Source organism: Bactrocera tryoni, chromosome 4 (assembly GCF_016617805.1).
Source record: "Bactrocera tryoni isolate S06 chromosome 4, CSIRO_BtryS06_freeze2, whole genome shotgun sequence".
NCBI classification, from domain to species: Eukaryota; Metazoa; Arthropoda; class Insecta; order Diptera; family Tephritidae; genus Bactrocera; species Bactrocera tryoni.
Genome location: NC_052502.1, coordinates 66160240 through 66184836, shown reverse-complemented (window position 1 = coordinate 66184836; position 24597 = coordinate 66160240). Strand labels below are relative to the sequence as shown.

General features: G+C 40.0%; 2 protein-coding genes across 4 annotated transcripts; one reads left to right on the top strand and one right to left on the bottom strand.

Moving 5' to 3' along the window:
• Positions 1 to 1360: 1360 nt before the first annotated feature.
• LOC120775923 (uncharacterized PE-PGRS family protein PE_PGRS3) lies at positions 1361 to 11951 on the bottom strand. 3 transcript variants are annotated; one of them, XM_040106326.1, is made up of 22 exons: positions 11804 to 11951; positions 8934 to 9095; positions 8694 to 8864; positions 7576 to 7761; positions 7351 to 7497; positions 7075 to 7266; positions 6637 to 6867; positions 6057 to 6275; positions 5760 to 5987; positions 5475 to 5693; positions 5189 to 5413; positions 4927 to 5133; positions 4622 to 4852; positions 4320 to 4538; positions 4044 to 4259; positions 3768 to 3986; positions 3474 to 3686; positions 3242 to 3412; positions 3116 to 3187; positions 2835 to 3032; positions 2543 to 2767; positions 1361 to 2470 (listed from the first exon to the last, which is right to left on the bottom strand). In XM_040106326.1, exons 1-22 carry the CDS (start codon positions 11892 to 11894, stop codon positions 1404 to 1406), a joined length of 5109 nt encoding a protein of 1702 aa, XP_039962260.1. In that variant the 5' UTR covers positions 11895 to 11951; the 3' UTR covers positions 1361 to 1403. The 3 variants fall into 3 exon arrangements, with proteins under 3 accessions (XP_039962260.1, XP_039962261.1, XP_039962262.1); XM_040106327.1 differs by having other exon boundaries at positions 3116 to 3184; XM_040106328.1 differs by lacking the exons at positions 5475 to 5693; positions 5760 to 5987.
• Positions 11952 to 17850: 5899 nt separating this feature from the next.
• Positions 17851 to 21712, top strand: LOC120774662 (cell wall protein DAN4-like). The gene is made up of 6 exons (XM_040104390.1): positions 17851 to 17912; positions 19713 to 19928; positions 19995 to 20192; positions 20259 to 20353; positions 20390 to 20422; positions 20501 to 21712. The coding sequence occupies exons 2-6, from the start codon at positions 19724 to 19726 to the stop codon at positions 21566 to 21568; spliced, it is 1599 nt and encodes a 532-aa protein (XP_039960324.1). The 5' UTR covers positions 17851 to 17912; positions 19713 to 19723; the 3' UTR covers positions 21569 to 21712.
• Positions 21713 to 24597: the final 2885 nt, after the last annotated feature.

The window sequence follows — 24597 nt, the reverse complement described above, 5'->3', positions numbered from 1 at the left end:
GACGCACATTAGGCTTGTTCGAATGAATTTAGCGTTTAAGGTTATGGGATACTTATTTGTTAAAAAATAACTCCGTAGAGGAATTCTGTACTTAAAGAGATAATGAGGGAACCCTTATAATAGACGCAATATTTCTTTAACAGAATATTGTAAATTCAAGGCGAGAAATTTGGTATTTTGGTGTTAGGCTTGCTATTGCCTCGAAACTTCTGATTCCTACTCGTATTATATGCGGCTATGCACATTATTCTTCATTAACATTTAATAAAATGAAATATAACGTTTTATTCACAATCTGCGTGAATTTTTATTGGAGCGTGCCGAAGTATACACATGGGCGCGTACGTGACTCCAAGAATTTGCTCTTATGCAATAAAGTATAGTTTTCAAGTATTAACTGATTAATATATGTAAATAAATGGTGTTTTTATAATAACTTCTTTTACTATTTTAAAAGACACACCTTTTCTTTAATACCTATAATAGAATCCGGTGTAAGCGTCTTAGTTTAACAAAACTTCTTATCTGCTGAGTATGTCTAAATATCATTGACCAAAACTCTTAGTTCCACAAGTGGCTTCCGAACAACTGCCGGACTCGCTCCCAGAAAGCAACATATTAATATAATAATTTTCTCAGAAGACTGATAACTTTCTCTGTATTTTATTTATATTTTTTTTGGTGCAGTCAAGAATCATAATCACGAATCATGCTTTCGCAACCAATTTTTCGTGATATTCTGGATGGTCTGATGAAGGTTTCTGAAGCGATTCTTTATAGAAACCCGCAACCTCCGGTTTTTGTTAATATGCTTGCATCGGCCGAAAAATGAGTTTCTGTTATAAAAATCAAATAGTTGGGCTAAAACTTATTTTCGGGCTTCGGTTTCAGCTGGAAAACTTAAGGTCAAGAACAGAAAATTCGTATAAGTTAAGCTCTTTGTGAGAAATTTTACCTTACAGAATCCAGCAAACTTCAGCTTCTGAAAAAAATATTAACTGAGAAGAGTAAGCTGTGGTTAAAGAGTATCTGTTTCAATAAGACATTGCAATGATCGATATTCTTAAGAATGTCTGAAATCTTAGAGATCCAACTACGAAAAAATGCTATATTATTCGAAGGTCATTTGAAAACTCAGATCTTTGAAGAAGTCGAACATAAAGCCAATTCAAAATCACACTTATTACCAATTTAAATCTTCAAGATTTTGACAGCGCTCTAGGAATGACCTCAAACTCATTAAGAAAACGTGACAAAAGTTATCACTTGTTCTAGGAGCACAAATAAAATCCTATAAAATATTCCTAAGCTCTTTCAATTTTCAGTAATTTAAGTAAACTCTGTCCACTTTTTTTCAGTCATCATTTATTATCAAAGAGTGTCTATATTATCGATACATTATTTTAAGGATAGAAGTGATCAAGTCTTATCTGCACAGGTTGTGCCGATTTCACGTAATCCGATGGCTGTGATTGCTGTGGCGAATGTTGAATTGGAGTCGATGTTGGAGCAACTGGTGCAGCATGATGAGAATGATTTTCATTACAACACTCCTCAGCACCTTTCGATGTGCTCCACTTGTTGCAACGCCGACGATAGCAACGTGTTCTTGGCGCTGGGCGTGGTACTGCAGGAGGTAAGACTAATATTTGGGGTGAAGGATTCTGCGGTGAAACTGCTGGCTTCGGCACACATACTACACGTGTTTTTCCTTTCGTGCCGTCGACATCAAAATCGGTTATTTCGAAGCAATTAGTCGACGGTGTTTGTGGTGGTTCAATTGGAATTGGAACTGGCGTTGGTACTTTTGGTGCATGTGGCCCATAGTATGGCAAATGTGTAGGTGGATATGTGGGATATTCTGGATATGGCGGATAAACTGGATATATGGGATATGGTGGCAATGGCGGCAATGGAGGATATGGTGGTATTGTTGGTGGCAAGGTTGGTGGTTGAGTAGGAGGTAAAGTCGGAGGGAGAGTTGGTGGTAAAGTGGGAGGCAAAGTGGGTGGAAGAGTTGGAGGCAAAGTTGGAGGCAAAGTTGGTGGAAGAGTTGGTGGTAAAGTTGGTGGAAGAGTTGGTGGTAAAGTTGGAGGTAAAGTTGGCGGCAAAGTTGGTGGAAGTGTTGGAGGTAAAGTTGGAGGCAAAGTTGGTGGAAGAGTTGGTGGTAAGGTCGGTGGAAGTGTTGGGGGTAGAGTTGGTGGTAAAGTTGGAGGTAAAGTTGGCGGCAAAGTTGGTGGAAGTGTTGGAGGTAAAGTTGGCGGCAAAGTTGGTGGAAGAGTAGGAGGTAAAGTAGGCGGCAAAGTTGGTGGAAGGGTTGGCGGCGGAGTGGTTGGTTTAATTCTCGGCTTGCAATGCACTCTTTGCCTTACACTATTCAAGATATTCAGATCGGCATTAATTTGTGGACTTATGTCAACCCCGGTGAAGACTTCATTATTGTTGCCAACAATATCAGCACCGGATATGCCTAAAAAAATATTAAATAATAGAAGTGTTAAGAACATTTGACTTCGATTGTAATAATGCCAACAATACTTACGCTCCTGCACATTGCCGATATTGTTCTCACCACAGTCCATTTCACCATCCGAACCGGGCAACAATATATTCGTCACACTAGATGGATCTTGCAAAATGTCGCCTACAAGACCGGTAAGCTGCTCGACTTGATTGAGCACTTGCAAATTCACACCCACTTGTGGCTTAACTTTGGCCAAAGTGCTTACCTTATTGTTGTCACCACGAATAACGGTAGCATCATTGACTAAGTGGGAGTAAAATTATGAGAGTTTATTGTTTATAATTAATTTTTCTAACAAAAAAACACGTACTTTGCTGTCTACTGCCGATATTACTGCCACTGCCGCCACCACCCAGTAAGCCACCAAGTAATCCGCCTCCGCTTCCACCTCCAGAACCGGTTTGCGTCACCGCATTGAGTAAGTCAATGTTGAGATCAAGTTGTGGTGCCACGTCGGCCAAGGTGAACACCTCGTTACCTGACCCCTGAATCACGGTCCCGCTGTTTTCTATAAAGCAAATGTAGAAGTTTACCAGTGATGCCACTAAAATCTAAAGTAATTTCAAGTAAGTCAGGTCCAAATTTACTTACGTGTTTGACTGCCACCAATATTATTGCCAGCGGCTCCAGCGCTTCCTGGCCGCACTGGTCTGCCTGCTACTGCTGAAAGGACGGGAAAATTTAAATAATCCTATAACAACTACAACATAAACTTACCAGGTTGCACACCACCTGCAGAACTGGTGTCACCACCAATGACGCGTTCTACGCCACTGGCTTGCTGATTCACCACATTCAAGGCATTGACATCGGCATTCACTTGTGGATTAACATTCAGTAAGCTGCTAACGGTATTACCACTGCCAAGTATGCTGGTGCCTGCATCCACTAAAATATGAAAAAATTAGAAAAAACTCATCATAACAATTTACTAGGTGAGAATACTTACTGACTTGCTTGCCACCGATATTGTTGGTCGCACCGCCCAAGCCGCCGAGTAAGCCTCCTAATAAGCCACCACCTGAACCGCCACCACCACTTGCACCAGTAACTGTTTGTGTAACCGAGTTTAATAGATTCACATCAGCGTTCACTTGTGGATTCACATTCGCGAGACTCGAAACCGTATTGCCATCGCCTACAATGCGTGTCCCTGTATCCACTGGAAACATCAAAGTACGATAAATTTACGGAGAAATGTAAACAGCAAGTATTCTACAAATCTATAGGATCGATCACTTACTGGCTTGCCTGCCACCAATATTATTGGCTCCACCACCGAGCCCACCAAGCACACCACCCAATAGACCACTACTTTTGCTCGCACCTCTACTGCCTGTGGCTCCAGAAACGGTTTGTGTAACAGTATTAAGAAGATTTACGCCAGCATTAACTTGTGGATTCACATTAGCGAGACTCGAAACCGTATTGCCATCGCCTACAATGCGAGCTCCTGTCGATTCTGTTCGAAAGTGGAAATTTAAATATTTTACAATTATTTACCTCAAATGTGACTTACGTGATTGAGTGCCGCCAATATTATTTCCAACACCCCCGGATACTGTAGGGCGACTTACGCTGCCTGCCTTGGCTGCACCACCGGTTACGCCCGTCACACCAGTCGCTTGCTGTTTAACAGCATTTAAGGCATTCACGTCAGCGTTCACTTGGGGATTGAGGTTCAGTAGGCTGGAAACCGTGTTGCCACTGCCTACAATACTGGTGCCGGTGTCCACTAAAAGTAAACACACAGTTAGCATAAATGTATTTTTCTTTACACAAAAAATTCTCTTACTCATTTGCTTGCCACCAATATTGTTGGTTGTTCCACCGAGTCCACCCAGTACACCACCTAATAGTCCACCGCTTTTACCAGCACCCGAACCACCCGTGGCTCCAGAAACGGTTTGAGTAACTGTGTTTAGCAGGTTTACACCAGCATTTACTTGCGGATTGACATTCGCGAGACTCGAAACAGTGTTACCATCGCCGACTATGCGAGCTCCAGTTGATTCTACAGCAAATAAATGTGTTCAGTATTTCTGTCAAATCAGATGTACTTTGGTATATCTGCAAACTTCACTTTCCACTACTTACGAACTTGACTGCCTCCGATATTGTTTCCAACACGCCCTAATCCTGTTGCTTTAGCACCACCTGCTCCTGTAGCACGACTACCGCCGCCTGCAGCTCCTGTAAAAGCTCCCAGACCAGTCGCTTTCTGACTGACAGCGTTTAGCGCATTAACATCTGCGTTCACTTGGGGATTAAGATTCAAAAGGCTGAAAACCTGGTTGTTACTTCCTTGTATGGTACTGCCTGTATCCACTAATAACCGAGAGTTGAGTCGGTTAGTGATCTTTTCAAAATAAGGCAAGGTGGTTATGTAATTGAATACTTACTGACTTGTCTGCCACCAACATTGTTCGTAGCACCACCGATTCCACCAAGAACACCTCCTAGAAGTCCACCACCTGATCCCCCCGTGGCTCCAGAAACGGTTTGCGTAACTGTGCTTAGCAGATTTACGCCAGCATTTACTTGCGGATTGACATTCGCGAGACTCGAGACCGTGTTGCCATCGCCGACTATGCGAGCTCCTGTGGATTCTATTAGAAACCAGAAGTTTATAAAATTGTTTGTAGGTTTGAATTCTTTACTTACGGAGTTGGCTACCACCAATATTATTATTTCCAGCACCTCCAGCAACAGGACGACTTGCACCAGCAAGATTACCTGTCTTGGCGGCGCCACCGGTTACGCCAGTCACACCAGTCGCTTGCTGCTGCACAGCATTTAGAGCATTGACATCAGCGTTCACTTGGGGATTGAGGTTCAGTAAGCTGGAAACCGTATTGCCACTGCCTACAATACTGGTACCAGTGTCCACTGAAGGAAATAAAATGTTTACAATAAAATCAATTTTTCTATACACAAATAATTCTCTTACTAATTTGTTTGCCACCAATATTGTTGGTTGCTCCACCAAGTCCACCTAGTACGCCACCTAATAACCCACCGCTTTTTCCCGCACCTCCACTGCCTGCTGCACCGGATACTGTCTGCGTAACGGTATTAAGTAGATTTACGCCTGCATTAATTTGTGGATTGACATTCGCAAGACTTGAAACAGTATTCCTGTCGCCAACAATGCGCGCTCCTGTGGATTCTATTAAGAAACATGAACTTATGAATTTGTTGGTGCGCTTGCGAACCCTTAAACCTTTTTACTTACGTTGTTGAGTGGCTCCAATATTATTTCCAGCACCTCCAGCCACCAGAACCGGTCGACCAGCTACGCCTTGTTTCCCAGATTTTACTACACCACCGGTTACGCCAGTCACACCAGTCGCTTGTTGCTGCACAGCATTTAAGGCATTGACATCAGCGTTCACTTGGGGATTGAGGTTCAGTAAGCTGGAAACCGTGTTGCCACTACCTACAATACTGGTACCAGTGTCCACTACAAATGAAGGAAATAGTTGGGGCAAATTAATTTTAAATTAAGTGTCCGTAATAAATGTTTACTTACTAGTTTGCTTGCCACCAATATTGTTGGTTGCGCCGCCGAGTCCACCCAGTACACCACCTAATAGTCCACCACTTTTAGCACCACCTGCTCCACCTGTGGCTCCTGAAACGGTTTGAGTAACTGTGTTTAGCAGGTTTACACCAGCATTTACTTGCGGATTGACATTCGCGAGACTCGAAACAGTGTTGCCATCGCCGACTACGCGAGCGCCTGTGGTTTCTATAAGGAAATGGAAATTTCAAATTTTTGGTGTGAGTAAGAACGTTTACATTTTTATGACTTACGTGATTGAGTGCCGCCAATGTTGTTTCCAGCCACTCCTGACGCTACACCAGAGCGACTTACACCACCAGACTGTCCCGGCGAGTCTGCACCGCCAGTTAAGCCGGTCGCCATCTGTTGGATGTCATTTAAGGCATTTACATCAAGATTCACTTGTGGATTGAGATTCAACAAGCTCGAAACCTGATTGCCACTACCCACTATGTTGGCTCCTGTATCCACTATTATTACAAAGGATTTATTTAAAAAGGTATTACAATACTATTTTGCCAATTTTTTGGTTGACTATATTACTTACTGACTTGCTTGCCACCGATATTATTGCCACCACCACCTACACTATTAACTGCACCGCCCAAAAGACCACCACTTTTTCCGCCAGCACTACCACCAACACCGCCGCCTGTTACACCGGAAACCGTTTGTGTAACTTGATTCAAAAGATTTAGACCAAGACCGATTTGTGGATCCACATTAATTAAGCTGGAGACCACATTTTTGTCACCAACTATTTTGGCGCCGGAATTACCTGAAGATAATATAAAACGTTGAAATTTAATATAAGAAGTGAGTAGGCGTCTGTTTTATTATCGAAGAGTTTATATATTGTGAGAATCGGCAAATACTTCAACACTTGATTTTATAATTACTGTGATCATCTAGTTCAAAAGATTCAAGACAGATCTCGCTCTTTGTTATTACTTTTTTCTTAGTTAACCTTAAACTTGATACTTACTGACTTGCTGACCTCCAATATTATTAGAAGCCCCAACTGCGTGACCAGCAATCTTTTCACTAACTGGTGCGGTATGAGCGGATTGTGAGATCGCATTAATGAAGTTTACGCATGCGCTCACTTGTTGATTGAGCTGGCCAGTATTTGTTACTGTATTACCGGAACCGCGAGCAATATGGGTCACAGTTTGTTCTGAAACATTTTTTAATAAAATTCGTTACAAAACGCTAAAGGTTTGAAATTTTTAATATTAATATATTTCATAAGTCTACTTACGCCCCGACCCGATAGATCCAGCACCACCACCAACAACTTCTTGTTTCACCGTATTCAAAGCATTCACATCGGCGTTCACTTGAGGGTTTACATTTAGCAGACTAAAGACTTGATTACCACTACCCAGTATACTGGTGCCTTGGTCCACTGCAAGGAAATAAAAGAAAACAGTTTTGGCACATTCCCAGATTCTTTTTTATATCATTTAGAGCTGTAAATACTTACTGACTTGCTTGCCGCCGATATTATTGCCAGCACCTCCTATTCCGCCTAGTAATCCACCGCCAGCTACTCCAGATGCAGTCTGTGTAACAGTGTTCAAAAGATTTACACCAGCATTAACTTGTGGATTGACGTTGGCGAGACTCGAAACTGTGTTCCCATCACCAACAATACTAGCGCCTGCTGATTCTGGAAAAACGAGAAAGTACTTTTATTTAATAAAATACCACAAAAGACCGCTTATAGGGGAAGTTTTCTAAAAAGCAGAAAAAGTTTTGATTTAACACAGCAATCGACAACATTTGGACCATTTCTACTTGCGGAAGGGAGGTATTTCAATATGAAAAAGTGGTAAAGTTTCTCAGGTATTTTCTTAAAACTTACAGTAGCCTTCAGAAATGGCAAAATATGAAAATTCTTCACATAAAATTATAATAGCTATCTTTCTTCAGAGGGGTTAGGTTAAGAGGGATCTTACTGCATCAGCTTAAAATGCCTGTCCATTGTGGTACCTACATTTCCTATAATATATATTATAAGACCCTCACAAATTGACAAAGCGCTTTGGGCCTATCATAAATTTATTGAGATGGGTAATGTCAGTTTCGGCTATGTCTCCTAATTCGTCGAAGATAAGACTGCCCAGATGTTGCAACCTCTGTCTTGCAAGTATTGAACGATCGTGGAGAAAGTTCCTTGAGGTTTCCACCTCATCTTCCTCCGTGCAACTTTGACAACTTGCGAACTTTGCTATGGCAAGTAGTTCAGACTAAAAGGATCTTGTAGTCAGGCCAAAAGGATCTCGCAGACATTTGGACGGGACGTCCACCTGCTAAGATCCATTTTCCAGTGCTAGAACACAAAATGCAATGCAGGTACAACTCGGTCCCATTACGATGTGAACTGGGCAAGGCTACCCGCTCCGACTTGCTCATCGACTTTGCTGTTTCCAGCGATTCTACTATGACCCGGCATCCAAAGAAGAAACTCCTTTACTAGCTCTGAGCGCACAGTAAGGGGGCACAGTGATGGAATTGCGAGCTTTGAACATGAAAATCTCATTCTCATTCAGACTAAACAAAATGTTGAAAAAAGTTTTAATTCATCAGTTTTTTACTTACGTATCTGTCTACCTCCAATATTATTACCGGTCGAAGCAACACCTCCGGCCGCAGCAGTAGCTTGTTGCTTAACGGTATTTAACGCGTTGACGTCCGCATTCACTTGAGGATTCACATTCAACAAACTACTGACTGTGTTTCCGCTGCCTTTGATGAGGGCGCCGGTGTTCACTAAATTTTTGGAAATAAGACTCTGTAGTAGTAGCAATTATGTATTTTTATAAGTAGCAAATAACTTACTAACTTGGCCGGAGCCAATGTTATTCCTGCCTGCACCAGCTGCACCACTACCCGTTTGAGTTACCGAATTCAAGGCATTGACGGCCACGCCCGCCTGAGGGTTCACATTCAAAAGGCTAGTAACGGCATTATTGCTACCGGCGATTTGGGTTCCGGAATTCACTGCGAAAAAAATATATGTATAATATATTTGAATATGTATATAATATAGGGGTTTCCAATAAGAGTATTATGATTTCTTAAAAAAAGACCAAAATTGCTTTGTTTTCATCAGTCAGGGAAATGCAAATGATGTTTATTTCATGTGAAGTACAATCGATACAATTAAGTTCTGAATATAACATCATTCAAATGGTTTCTACGACTTCTTTTGCAAAAACGAATTCGACGAACCAAATTTTCGAGTACATTTTCCTCTAAATCAAGTCGTATGTCATAAATAGCACGTTCAGTATTCTTCGGACTTCTAATGCTTAAAGAGAGTCTGGTTTATTGCTAAAGACCAATGGCTTCAAATAATCCCACAAGAACTTGTCTAATGGTGTTAAATTACAACTTCTTGGCGGTCATTCAATGCCACAATTTCTTCATATATCCGAATCTCCAAACTTTTCTTGCAAGATGTTTTCAAGACCCACTCACTTCAAGTCTATCATCGATCTATACCGCTCTACATTGGCAGTAACAGTATTACCCGTGTCAATTTGAAGGAAGTACAGACCGATGATTCCACCAGACCAAAAACCACACCAAACTGTCAATTTATATGAATGTAATGGAGGATAAAGCAATGTGTAGAAGTTCACGCAAATGAGGAAAGTTCTCTGAGCGCCATTCACTTGGGAGTGGTCAGAAATGATTTCTTTTACATATGGCTCAAGCAGCTCACGACTTTCGGTCTTAGATCAAGTATCCTCAAGATAGCCGAAAAAACCTCCATTTGAAAGCGAGCTAAAGTAAGAAGGCGAAACATGCCTCCCCAGGGTTGTGCTGTGTTTGAAAGCTGCCACGTAAAACAACATCTCCAATGAAAAGAACATAACAGCTTCGGATGAGAGACACCCCTTTTTATTACGACCACGACAACGCATTATGGATTACAATTTAAGGGCATTCACGTCGTATATCCGGTCCCTTAATCGGGAATCGCTGACATCACCGCCATCCAAGAGTGCGATGGACGGTACAAGGACTGACTGAGACGAGTAGGTACTTGAAGCATTCACTACAGTGGCAATATAAAGAAGTGCAAATTCGGTGTGGGATTCGTGGTGGAAGAGAGACTCTGTCGCTGAGTCCTGGCATTCACCCCAGTGGATGAACGTCTGATCATAATCCGGATCAAAGCGAAGTTCTTCAACTTTAGCTGATTTACGCCCACGCCCCGGCGGAAGACAACGACAATGTGACCAAAAATGTCTTCTATGAGCGCTTGGAGCTCACCTATGAGAGATGCCACAGCCACGATGCCAAAAACATGCTTGGCAACTTTAACGTCAAGGTGGGCAAAAAAAGCATATTTGGCACAACGGTCGGTAAATTCAGCTTTTATGATGAAACATCCCCAAATGAATTGGAAAGCCACCAACCAGTTCGACTATATTGTGATAGACGAAGATACGTCTCCAGTGTTTTAGACGTGCGTACGCTCCGAGATCCTAACATTACCTCGGACCACTATCTTGTTGCAGCGAAAATACGCGCCCACCTCTCTGCAGCAAAAAATGCACGTCAACAAATCCAAGGCAGGTTCGACGTCGGGAAGCTGCAATCACAACAGACAGCCGGACGATTTTTTGCTCGAGTTGCACTCCTGCTCTCTGAGAGCACTCATCACGAATTCGGTATAAGTGAACTGTGGGACGTCATTTCAAGCTCCTTACGTTCAGTTGCAAACGAAACCATTGGAGTGAAGAGTCGCAGTGAAGAAAGAACAGACCGCCTACCTCTTAATGTGGTAGGATGGGAACACAACACGTGCGGGATGGAATAGATACCGAGAGTTGAAGAGGGAAGCGAGAAGTATTTGCAGACAAAAAAAGGAGAGATGCCGAAATTCGTGAGTACGAAGAGCTTGGCAAGCTGCTAGAAAACGAAACGTGGATTTGCGACAACTAAAGGAAGATTTCAAGAGCAGAGCATACTCTTTTAGAACCCTGATCCATTGTCTGATGTCCAGAGCATACTGAAATTATGAAGGGCGAACCTCTCCCTTACAGTCGAGGATGGTGAACCCGATTCCCCAATCGATGACGATTAAGCAGACATTCCATTGCCCGATCAAGAAAAAGTTCGTCCTTTTTTTATCAAGAAGCTGCTCATTTGTCATCTATCGAACAACTGAAACATATAGCTGCCGTACAAACTGACTGATCAAATTCTAGTCCTTGTATTTTTATTTTTCAAAGTATTTGCATTAAATGCGGCATGCATTACTATACAAATCATCGCTGCATTCTCCGGTGAAATTGTATGGATCGGCCCACTGTGTCATATATAAGTAGCTGCCATACAAACTGTCCGATCAAAATAAGTTCTTATATGAAAACTGAAGGATATCACTGCTTCGGCCGAAGCTAACTTCTTTTCTTATTTTTTTATAATTTTTTGTCGAATTTATTTAAAAAAACATAAAATATTATAACATTTTTTTTTTTGATTTTTTGGACATGTTTAATTAATTTCTGAAAAATTAATTGAGAAAAGTTTTACTGGAAAAATTTTGAAAAACTAAAACAATTATTTCAAAGTTTTAGTTACTTAAATTTTTCATCTCTAACGTAAATTTTTTTCAATTTGCATTTTTTAATTTTATCTCTTGCATATTTTGCATGTTTTCCGTTCACTCCGAATTTCTATCTATCACTCACTTATCTGTTTGGCACCAATATTACCAGCTGCAGTATGCTCTAAAAGAGCGTAGCCTGTGGCTAGTAATAGCCAAATAACGACGCGTCGCATTGCAGTAGTTTGAATATCCGTTAAATATTTATTTTTGCTTTCTTCAACAACAGCTTTTTAAATGTATATATATTTTATTTTTCAGAAATAATAAAAGAATTCGAACAAAAAGACCGCACTTTCGAGCCAATGCGCGGGTCACGGCCACAATGTGGTTGAAGAGGGCTTTCTGATTGCTTTATATGCCGAAGCTGAAGCTTTGCGTGCTGCTGTGTGCTAGTATTCTTCTGCAACTTCTGCAGCTCAAGCCATTTATCAGCAACGCTTTTTCGTACACGTCTGCCAGAAGCGTTCAAGACGTGCGGCTATGCGCTGTTATCTGTTAAATGGTTATCTTAAAGTCTTCAATATTTCTATAGATAAATAGTAGATTGTAGTCGGAAAAGGGGACTGTAAGATGTGGTTGGTAGTTTAAAGATTCAACAGATCAATGTAGGTAGAGCTATACATTGTGAGAATAAAGTACCCCGAAATTGTAATTTAAATTCCGGAGGTACGTTATTTCAAAAAAATTTATTTATTACTATGCCAAATATGAGCGCGATCTATCAACCGGTTTGCTTACAGCAGCTGCTCAAGTCGGTACACCTCAGTGTTATTAAACAGTGAAGGATATGGTGCTTGAAAATCATCTGGCAAGTGTTAGAGAGATGGCAAGAGAGCTCGACATCTCTCGCGAGTCCTTTCGATTTTGGTACATATTATGTATATTATAAAACTCATTCTTGCTGGAGTCGTCCCGGCAAAACTGAATTTTTTTAAAGAGTACCGTAAACAGGTCTCTGAGGACATCTTCGCATGAGTTTAAGAGTTTGACATGCAAACAAGTCAACAATAATTGAAATGGAGGAAACAATAATTGGAATGGAGGAAAAAAACGAGCCGAAACCAAAAAACCACACTAAAGGCGCTCAAAAATCAAGGTAATGGCTCTTTGGTGTTTTCGATAATCGTGGTTTTGTGCATCATGTATTTGTTCCGTAGAGACAGACGTTATCAAGCTACGATTGTGGCCGAATTTAAAGCCAAAAATACCATCAAGCAACCAGCGTATTCACCAGATTTGGCTCCGTGTGTTTTTTTCTTGTCCCCCAAATTGAAATTGCCGCTCCGTTTTCAGTCGATTGAAGAGATAAAACGAAACTCGCTGAAGGAGATGAAGGTCATCCCAAAAAATGCTAATAAAAGGTGGAGATTACTTTGAAGGCGGCAAAATAAATATTGATGAATAATTTATTTACAATTTCCGAATACTTTTTTGTCACAATTATATTTAACATGAACACTTACAATTCAAAGTATTTCCTATCTGAAAATATAACATTTTCATTTCCTTCAGGAAATTTGTGAACAAAAAAAACTGCGTCGGCTTAACTGGACTGAATCAAGCCAGTTTTCAACACTGCTCCGATATCTGATTCTCAAATATTTTTTTTCCAAACTTGCCACATAAGGTCGATTGTTGTTATTATGGAGAATTATTGCATGGTGTTTAGGCGAAATTTCCGGATGTCTTTCGGCTATTGTTCGCTTCAATTTGATGAGTTGATGTCCATTGATTGGACCACCCGGTTTAAAAAGCTTAAGTATAATACATCATGTCCTTCCAAACCCAGCAAACATAGCCTTGGCGTCATGGATATGCGGCTTTGTCGTTATTTGGGCCACAAATATAAGTTTTTGCATTCAAGGTTGTCACAATGAAGCAATTTTTCATCAACGTGGCTCGATCAGTCTCAAGCCGATGCAAAATGGCACTTCAACGTCTCTGGGCTTCAATTTATATAGCACTCAGTTTCCTTGCTTTTTAATATATCCAGATCCTTTTGATAGTTTTGAAATGGCTGCTTGCGTGACGCCCAAAAATTCTGCGAGCTTTTCACGTGTTTGGCATTAATCTTGATCGAGTAATGCTTCCACTTTCTCATATTCAAACCTACCTACCCAAATCTACGTAGAGTTACTTTATCAATAGCCTTTTTTGACAGATCACTCATGAGTCGTATCAAGGTGTGATTTTACTTTTGTTCAGTATTGTTTGGCATATCATTATGAAATGACTTATGCCTGAACAGGGTTTACAAATCGTTCAACTTTAATACGAAAACTCACGTTCTGTAAAGAAAGTGTTTCACACGCTTTGCACAACTTATGGCCAACATAATCGGCCTACTGCCGGTGAGAACTAACATGATAACCGAGTATTTAATGCCTGACATTGAGGCTCGCGATCTCGACGACATTTGCTTTCAACAGGAAGGCGTCACTTCTCACACACCCCATCAATTAGTGGATTGATTGAGAGAACACTTCGGTGAGCAGACGATTTCACATTTAGGACCAGTCGATGGGCCACCAAGATCGTGTGATATTAAACCGTTAGACTTTTTTCTGTAGGAATATGTAAAGTTAAAGGTCTATGCGGACAATCCCGCTTCGGTTCAGGCTTTGAAGCAAACCATCATGTTTGTAATTCGCCAGTTACTAGTCGAAATGCTCAAACGAGTCACTGACAATTGCACTCAACGGATGGACCATCTGAGACGTAGAAGCGGCCAACATTTTAAAGAGATAATTTTTAAAAAATAAATGACAAAAAAACTTCTTTCAAATGATAATGAACATAACTCATTAAGTTTGAAGTTTCTGAGTAAGGAGGGAATCTCGAAATGGATCACCCTTTATATTTGTAGAAACAACTATGATTTCCGTTAACGTAAAGCCAATAATACTAAAACCTACAACGGACAAAAATATATAACAACAACAACTACCACGACTACCCGACTACAACAACCAGCGCTCAATCACAACAACAACATAGAAGCCAAGAAAACGCTTTTTCTCTAAACGCAACTGTTTGAATTTCAGAAATGATAAACAGTATATTTTTTAGTCTCGTACAGTAGTAAACTAGCATCTTGGTTTCACAAAATTATCAAAGCATTTCCGGCAGAAATGAGTTTCTCTTCAATGTTTCAAATCTATAAATACTTGAAGCTTCTATTTAATTAAAAATTGTCTTCATACATGCTCATACATAACTTCTTAAACACCTCATACAACCGTTAACCCAGTTAATTGCCGCTTAAGTGTTGCTCTGGCGCGTGCCTCTTCAACACTTTTATGCATGGTCTTGCTGAAATAATTTCAGCTGTACTTATGTGTATGTCTGTAAATATGTCTGTCTGTTTATTTTTATTAACACATGTACAATTTGGTTTAAATAACGTTTGATAGAACAACAACATGCATGACATTGCATTTTTATTGGTAATGAAAATATTCGCAACCATTGCATTTCTAGAATAACTAGGGATGTTCGAAATTCGATTATACAATTTTGCCGAAATTGTACTCAATTTCCATAACTATTATTGCTAGTCCCATAATTTTAATCACGAGTTTGTCTTGACCACCTAACGAGTTATAAGCAAATCCGTTTTTCTTCAGAGACTGGACGAGCCGAAACCCAAAAAATCGCGCATTGAGAAGTCGAAAGTATTGTCTTCGCGCTGATTTGTTTTTATGATTCCAGGGTGTTGTCCACAAAGAATTTGTTCCACCCGGCCCAAACGTTAATGCGGTATTCTACCTTGGAGTTTTGAAGCGTTTGGTGCGCCGTATTCGACGTGTTCGGCCCGAATATCGCGAAGATGAAAGTTGGCGTTTGTTGCACGATAATGCGCCGTCTCATCGATCGACGCTTGTGACCGATTATTTGACCAAAAATCACACTTTAACCATTAACCACTCCCCGTATTCCCCTGATTTGGCATCGTGCGCCTTTTTCCTTTTCGGAAAAATGCATTTGCCCATGAAAGGAAAGCGTTATGCAGACCTAGAGGCCATTCAAAAGGCTTGCACCGGCATACTGGCAGCCATATCGGCTAACGAGCTAAAACACTCGTTCGACATGCTTTTGGACCGTGCAAAAAGCTGTACTGAAGCAGAAGGAGACAATTTTGAATAAAATAAATTGATTTTGCCGAAAAAACATTTATTCTGTTTTTTTTTTAAGCCCTGTTTGCTTTGGAGCGCATTTTGTAGTTACCATGTTTTTCTCGTATTATTCTCGTATTAGACTTTACAAGAGCTGCCTAATATGGTTATTAGATTCGAAGAACTGCAAAGAAATCAAATCTTACTTGATTGGACTCGACATTACTGACACATGCAGTTCAAAGATTGGCATAACCCGACAGAAAACTTTCATTCGGTGCTACGTCATTACCGAGAGAAAGCAAAGGATTCTACCTCCCTAAGTCGTTGTTAATCAGTTTCTGAATTTTTGGGGAAAAAGGAGCGTTGTGAAAAAAGTAGGATGAAGCAAACTATCAGAACTCTCAGAAAAGGTTTAGTCATCATTGTCATTCATTTTCAGAAGGTGTGTTTTTTGGACGTGTAATTTTCAATGAAAGAATCCTCTTTTCGAAGTTGGCGCTCTTGGCAGCTGTTCCTGGATTTTTATTTGTTTTGCCATCTCACTATGAACTTACCTGGAAACAACGTTTGCATATTGTGCAAATTATTGACCAAAATACATGTTCGGTTGACGTGACACAACGCGTGCTGTATCCAACAGATTCGACATAATCCCCCAGCAGAGTTAAAAATTGAAGAAGACCCGAATTAGTCCATACACGATAGCACGTAACAATTGAAACTGAGCCGATTCACTTTTCGGAATTTGCGGAAGCATCTTACTTCGCGGACTAACAGAATCCAAAATGTGCAAGAATTGATGCCGAATAACCTTCAATCGCGATCCCGATTCTCTTTAAAAAAATTTGTTCACTGACGAAGCTCACTTTTGGTTCAATGGTTATGTTAATAAATGAAAGAAATTGATGATTATTCACAAGCCATTGTTGAGACGCTGTTACGTTTTCAATGAGGAGCACTATAGAGCCATAGATCGTGCACATATTGCCCGTGGATATCGCCGAAAGGTGTATGGCTTGCTGAAAGTTGTCATCAGGCTCAGAGAGAACACGTATCTGAACACTCGGAAATCCTCACTCACTTTGACTTCATACCGGATCACTTTGATTATGGAGTCGCCTAACCCAACTCTGGCGGCTCCTTCTCTACCCATACATCGGTGAGGGAGTTGTGGGTGATAAGAAATCGTTGGAGGAGAGGCCACAGCGGTAACGCAGTAAACTGTAAAGCTAATGAGCTGGCAAGAAAAGGAACGCTAGAGCCGCTATCGGCAGAATAGAAGCGGATCGGTATGCTCTCGTGTTCTACAAGAGAGGATTGTCGCCTCGAAAGAGAATATTCGACTCACAGAGAGTCGTAGTTGCAGCAAAATGTGGTCAAAACTTGGATCTGTCGGCTGGTATTTATTCTAAAGATAGTTTTTTAAAGTCTTTAGGTAATGTTAACTTTTTTTAGTGTAATTTTAATACGAAAAAGTTTCTCACAGTCTCAATACGTCTTATTCGGAGGTGGTTTAGAACTTGCCAGTACAGCTTTGCGAAAAAACAAAACACTTATTGAATTAAACCATTACGTGGGTCTTAACTACTATACCATGCTAACTAATTCACTAGCAAGAAATCTTATGTAATGCGTTGTGCTATTTTTAGTCTGTATTTAAAATTTATTGAATAACGCATTAACTATTGTAATTAATTTCATTACATATTGGTGTCTGACAGGAATTATGTTGTCGTTCATATAATGACATAATGCAATATTGGCACGTCCGTTATTCGCACGCACATTTTTGACGCGTTCAATTTACGCGCTTTTACAAATAAATACAAAAACACTAAGTAATGCTAATTCAGTAGAAATTAGTGAGTGACGGCGAATACTAAACGTGAGTAGTGTCTTTGCTATATATTTATTATTTACTTTTTTTTAACATCCAAAAATTAAAGTAATAATTATTATTTTATTTTTAAAAGCGTTTTTTTTTGGTACAATTTACAGGCACGTAACAACGATTGGTGCTACGTGTGGACCTGGTTCGAAGGATACTTAGTAAAGGTTGTAAATTAAAACAAGGTATGTTTAAGGGTACAAGGATATTATAATGATATAATAGTAAGAATTTGACATAACTTTAAAATTATTAATTTATTCTTCAAAATCTATTTCGTCCTCTTCAAAATAATGCTCCTTGGCCACAATACACTTGTGTCAACGTTTTTTCCAATCCTCGAAGCAGTTATTGAAGTCAATTTCCGGCATAGCCTACAATACACATAGCGATTCAGGTATAATGTCTTCAATTGATTCAAAACGCTTTCAGCGAATCGGTCGTTTGAGCTTGCTGAATAGCCATAAGTGCCACGGATTCAGGCGTATACGAGATTTCGGCACAATATTGGTTGAAAATTTGGCGAAAAACTCAATAAGATTCCATGCAGTTGCGACGGTGCCTTATCGTAGTGCAAAAACCAAGGCTTGTCGGCTCATAATCCGGCCTCTTTTTACGAATAGCTTCGCACAGCCGACGCATAACACAAGTAGTAGTCCTTGTTGACAGTTTGGCTGGTCGAGAGTAATTCAAAGTGCACCACAACTCGATAATCGAAGAGAACTGCTTTGATTTTTGACGTGATTTTCCGTGGTTTACTCGGCTTCGGCTCACCTTTGCCAAAACAAATCGCCAGTAATAATACGTTTCATGATATCCTGCTAGTCGGAAAGCATTATTTCAAAGACCTTAACGTGACGCTGCTTTTCGAAAAACTTGAATAATTCGGAACCAAGCGTGGTTTCACTTTGCTTAAATACAAATGATTTTTCTAAATGGTTTTCACTAACTTCTGATATTTTATTGACGTTTTGATCATGAATCGATGTTGATGGCGGTCCTGGTCATGGTTTGACCCCTTTTGAATAATTTGTACCAATCAAAACCACTTCCTCGCGACAAACAATTATTATCGAAGGGCTTTTCCAACATTCTGAACGTTTCGGCTCTAGAAGTTTGATTCCGCCCAAGCACCTAATGTCAAGGACAAGGGGACTAGCTGTTGGTAACCAGCCTCTTGTGTAAACTGCCGCTTTTTCAACTATCTGTAGACGTAGATTAAAGTCCTTAAATCTGTGTATCCAAATAGAAATCATAGCCGCTCAAAAGTACCTACCAGGACACTGGAATTTACCAAAGTACTGGGCCTATGTGTTTCATACAGACAGAGGGAAGGTCAAGAGCGATATCATTGACACACCTCCTAAAAACTTAGGAATTACGTTTGAGTAAGATACCTTATGCCAAACATGTTTACAAGATCTCTAGAAGCTTTTACAGAATATATAAGAATACGAACTAAAAGTCACTGACATATTGTAAGTTTTGTAAGCTTCGGATGCCAAGGAAACCCTTATATACCAGCCAGTTGCCGTTTGAGTTTTATACGGAAAAAGCTGTAACAAGAGCTAGATTTTCTATCCTTACGGCTCTAAAAAATTTAAAATTTAAGGGTTAGGCTTTAAATCGTCGGTTTCAAATTTCCCAAAAGCAGATTCCGAAAACAAGAATTTTTACATTGGCGCTTTAAAAAAATCCTTGCCCAATCCAACACTGGTGTGTCCTCTTTTTATTCGCTTTCCTTTATTGCGGTTTATGGCGGTTTAAGGCCGCGCTTTCAAAACATGACCCAACACCAAGGTATCATTAATTTTTTCGCATAGAATCCTTTCCTAAGTTTTAGGATTTAAATTCTATAGATTTTGCATCTTGGGATTGAATTTTCGGTGGTTTTGTGGCAAAATTGCCTTAGTTTCCTATATTAACTTTAAGTCATTTAGAATTTTATTCACTTAACACTAACCAGACTTCGCTTTTAATGACAGCTGAAACAAAAATGGGCCGGGCCATCACGTGGCTCTTGGTCGCATTTATTATTGCGATCTTAGCGCCAAGCGTTGTTGGACAAGCTAACAGCACAGCACAAAATTCTGGGAATAATCAGACGAGTATTCTGCAATCAGTTAGTCAAACGAAGCTGTTGGAAAATCTATTGGGAATCTTAGGAGATGTAGTCAATAACTTAGGCGGCGCACAAACCAGTAAGTGATTGACTTCAAAATCAAAGAAAACTCTCAGTGAATAATAGCGTTTATTTGATTTGACAGCAACAAATAACACAAACAGTGAGCAAGCATCAACTGATTACGATTATTATGATGACGTCGAGAAACCGCTACTAAGCGGATGCTTAAAACTTCTTAGAGCAGCCACCATAGATCCAAATACTAGCGAGCCTGGTGTACTAGGTAATATTATACGCACCTTACGGAATTTACTGGGTAGTCTTCTTGGCGATCAAACTGGTGAGTAATATTTTATAGACAAATAGTTAACAGTTAACAGTTAAATTTCTCAAACCAATATTTTAGGGGACACCACCCAAAGTTCAGGTTTATTGGATCTGGATGTTGTAGCCGATCTGGTTGGTGACGGTAAGCACATTACAAGATGTGATATTAAGCAAGTGTATAATATATTGATTCCGATTTGCACGCTTTAGGGGAAACCACTTCCATCAACACTAACACCAACAACTGAATCTTCCACCACACCAACCAGTTCAGAATCAACAAGTGAAATTTCCACATCACCAACAACAGAAACCTCTACCACTGAATCTTCCACATCACCATCAACACTAACACCAACAACTGAAACATCCACCACACCAACTAGTTCACAGTCAACTAGCGAAGATCCCACATCACCAACAACAGAAACCTCTACCACTCCAACCACTGAATCTTCCACATCACCATCAACACTAACACCAACAACTGAATCTTCCACCACACCAACCAGTTCAGAATCAACAAGTGAAATTTCCACATCACCAACAACAGAAACCTCTACCACTCCAACCACTGAATCTTCCACATCACCATCAACACTAACACCAACAACTGAAACATCCACCACACCAACTAGTTCACAGTCAACTAGCGAAGATCCCACATCACCAACAACAGAAACCTCTACCACTCCAACCACTGAATCTTCCACATCACCATCAACACTAACACCAACAACTGAATCTTCCACCACACCAACCAGTTCAGAATCAACAAGTGAAATTTCCACATCACCAACAACAGAAACCTCAATCACTCCAACCACTGAATCTTCCACATCACCATCAACACTAACACCAACAACTGAATCTCCTACCGTACCAACACTCCCTACAACTGGACCTACAACTATATTGTCTACCCTAATTACGTCGTCTACAAGAGCTGAAGCGACAACGCAACCAACTACGGCAACTTCGACAATATTAACAACGCTTTCGACTACTCCAACAGTGCCTTCGACTTTGCCACCTGTAATATCAACTCTGTCAACTAGTGTAACGTGTGTGCCATCAGCAATATCAACTTCGTCAACGAGTCTACCTTGTGCGACACAGGCCACTAATGAACCCACGGAAACGACGACACTACCTACACCGACCCCTGCACCGACCCCGGCACCAATACCTTTCCTGCCCATGCCCATGTTCAATCCGTATCCGTGGTTCTACCCAGTCTATCCTTACCCCTTCCCCTTCCCCTTCCTATTTTTTGATTGCTTCCAAGTACAAGACAACACAGCTGGATTACCAAATGGCGCTACGCGTATGCTTTGTGTACCGAGATTAACGTTTTCACCAACACAACAACTGGTAACCGCTAGGTAACCCGAAGTGGATATTTTTTTCGATACCTAACTTAATTCCTAATGTAATTATAAAGTATAGTATAGTATGGTTTAATGTAGAATAATTTTTTTATGCTTTTGGTTCTTGTCAAAGATCTCTTGCAGGTTCGCTGAAACAGAAGATTTTTTATATTATTTTTACACCTAGTATAATTTCTAATTAAATTATAAAGAATAAATACTTATGAATAAAATCGATTTACAAAAACATTTATATGAACGGAGTTTTCATGTGTAATATTCAGACTGCTTAGAGCCTTTCATAGTTCTGGAGCATAGCTTTCCCAAGACTAATGTTTGTATGATATTGCTGTCGATTGACAACAGACTGGCAAATTATTAAAGGCCAGACTAAGAGTCTTTATGAAGTCAACTGCAAAACTTAGTGTTGCCTGACATATGTTTATGCTTTCGAAATTGATCTGATTCCTTAAAAATGTAATATAAACCGGACAACAGAGATAGGTATTTTTTGTTCGCTACTTAATAATACGACTAAGATTTATCAACGGACGTATCCACCTATCCGACAAATGAAATACGGACGACAATTAATTTACCAATTTAAGCTTCAATTTATGCTTATGAAAGCATACTTTTCTTAAATTTTCTTTTAGAAGTTTTAGGAGGTCCAAGTGGACTTTCCAACTCATTAGTAGGCTCCTTTTTTCGTACCTTAACCAACTGCTACTTATTAAAGATCCTTAAAAACGATAGATTTAGAGTTCATTTATAAAAAATCTCTTTAAATTTTCATTTCCTACATTTTGTGGGTCGAAACCGAATTTTCTGAATATATGGAAACATTATAATTTGCCTTGACGGTATTAGCACCAACAGAAAAATCTGAGCTAAGGCGTAATCTCAGAAGACTTTTTTACTCGTTCGAAAGCGGAGTCCGTCTAACTATTAGGCACAATCTCTTTACCGATTTCAAAAAGTGAGTTTCAACTAAAGTCATTGAACAATGAATTTTCTTAAATTCAGATAGATAGATAGATCGAAAATAATTGAGGTTTTGCACTGCGACCTATGGTCTATTTGCCCTCTCCCATATGGTAAGTCGATGTAATCGATGTCCACGTGGATGGAGCCTAAGGCCCTGAGCCTGCTTCTACAAATTGCTAGGCAAACTATAATCAGGTGTTCTGGAGTTTCCTATTGCATGTCGCAAAACCGGCAGTTTGCGCAAGATACTATGCCCATGTTGGGCAAGTGCTTCTTGAACCTCCAGTGCCCTGTATAGAGCACGAGAAGGAAATGTAATTTGTTTCGGGGAAGGTTGATCATATATCTAAACCTTGCAAGGTTATAACCTCTCAGTAGTGGGGTGATTTGGCGCATTCCTGCTGCCACTGACATAAACAGCTGCTGTAAACACACTGGTTGACAGATCGCGCTAATTTTGGCATCATAATTAAGGACGGTTGTACCAACCTGAAAAAATTTAACTGTCTTCCATATAAGCGGGAGATTTAAATGAAGAATTCCCGATACTTTCTTGACAGAGTGTAGATATATATTTCTAAAAAATATTGAGTAAAAATGCTCGAGTATTACAAATTATACCAAAAGTGGCAGATTTTTATTTTTCCCATACAAAAAATACATTACAGCTTTGGTTTGACTCAGTTAAGCGATAGGTATCCGTTGTTCTTCCATATGCTTATAAAGAGACTCCATTACAGCACCACTACTCGAACATCACAAAGGGTTTCATCTGTATCTAAGTTCTGGAAGTCTTTGTAGAAGAGGAAATTAATAAAAAGAGTAAAAAGTAGGTGTAGTTTAGACATATTTATATAGAGTGATCAGATGACATTGATAAGAAATAAGTTATATGGAGTATCATACAGCTTAGAAAGTACTGGCTTCGATATCAGCCTTTTTAAAATTGAGTATTTTAATATAACATTAATTGATTAACACAATTTTTCTTCTACAAAATAAAGAAGTGATTTTGAAGTTTTATGTCTCTAGGTTATAATTACTCGGAGATATCTGTGGTTATAGCCCTAACTCGAGCTCCATACAACGGGGTTTTCAATAGGGGCAAACAGTAGACCGGTAGGAATAGCAAACGACGACATATTTTTTCCCGCTCTTTTGACATTTCTCTTCAGTAAGGTTTGCCATTTTATCAGGAAAGGATATACGATTAAACAACGAGTCGAAATTATTAAAATTTACTACCGAAATTCGCAGACAGTGGCCTCAACTTTAAGAGCGCTACGTCCAATCTATGGTCGTCAGAATGCCCGTAGTATCGAGAACATTGCTGCCGCTAGCGCATCAATTGAGGAAACCCAAATCAGTCTCCCACACGTCGTTCTCAATCGTTGAGCATCTCTTGACAGCGTTGTGGCGAATTTTGCAAAAGGATCTTGGCTTACATCCTTAGAAGATCTAATTGACGCAAGAACTGAAGCCGCTTGACTACCAGAACCGTCGTATAAGCAACAACATGAAAATGATCCGAAATTTCATCGAAAAATCATGACTTCATCAATAAGAAAAATATGCGTTATTGGTGAGGCAGCAATCCACACGTACTCCATGAGTTACCATTGCATAACGAAAAACTTACGGCTTGGTGCGGTTTATAGGTTGGCGGCGTCATTGGACCGTACTTCTTCCGTAATGATGAAGACCGGCACGTTACTGTGGATGGAAATCGCTACCGCTCAATGATAACAGAAAATTTTTGGCCCGAATTGGATGATATAGACTTGGACAATATGTGGTTCCAAAAAGACGGTGCCACCATCATTTTATAGAAAACCATGTTTAGTGATCGTGTTATCTCACGAAATGTCCGAATCAACTGGCCGCCTCCGTCGTGCGATTTGACTCCGTTAGACTATTTCCAGAGAGGCTACGTCAAGTCTACGGTCTATGCCAACAAGCCAGCGACGATTGATGAACTTCGTATGAATATCGAACGTGAAATTGCAGCAGTATCGACCGATTTATGCTTGAAAACAGTCAAAAATTGGATTTAAAGTCTGG

Bases quoted from the DNA above. Each gene is read 5' to 3' on its own strand.
- LOC120775923 (XM_040106326.1), bottom strand. From the start codon at position 11,894: ATGCGACGCGTCGTTATTTGGCTATTACTAGCCACAGGCTACGCTCTT. The intron at 7,498-7,575 runs GTAAGTATTTAC...ATTTCCTTGCAG, and splicing joins TATCGGCGGCAAGCAAGTCA to TGGACCAAGGCACCAGTATA. The intron at 5,988-6,056 runs GTAAGTAAACAT...CTTCATTTGTAG, and splicing joins TATTGGTGGCAAGCAAACTA to TGGACACTGGTACCAGTATT.
- LOC120774662 (XM_040104390.1), top strand. From the start codon at position 19,724: ATGGGCCGGGCCATCACGTGGCTCTTGGTCGCATTTATTATTGCGATC. The intron at 20,193-20,258 runs GTGAGTAATATT...CCAATATTTTAG, and splicing joins TCTTCTTGGCGATCAAACTG to GGGACACCACCCAAAGTTCA. The intron at 20,423-20,500 runs ACTGAATCTTCC...GAAACCTCTACC, and splicing joins CATCAACACTAACACCAACA to ACTGAATCTTCCACATCACC.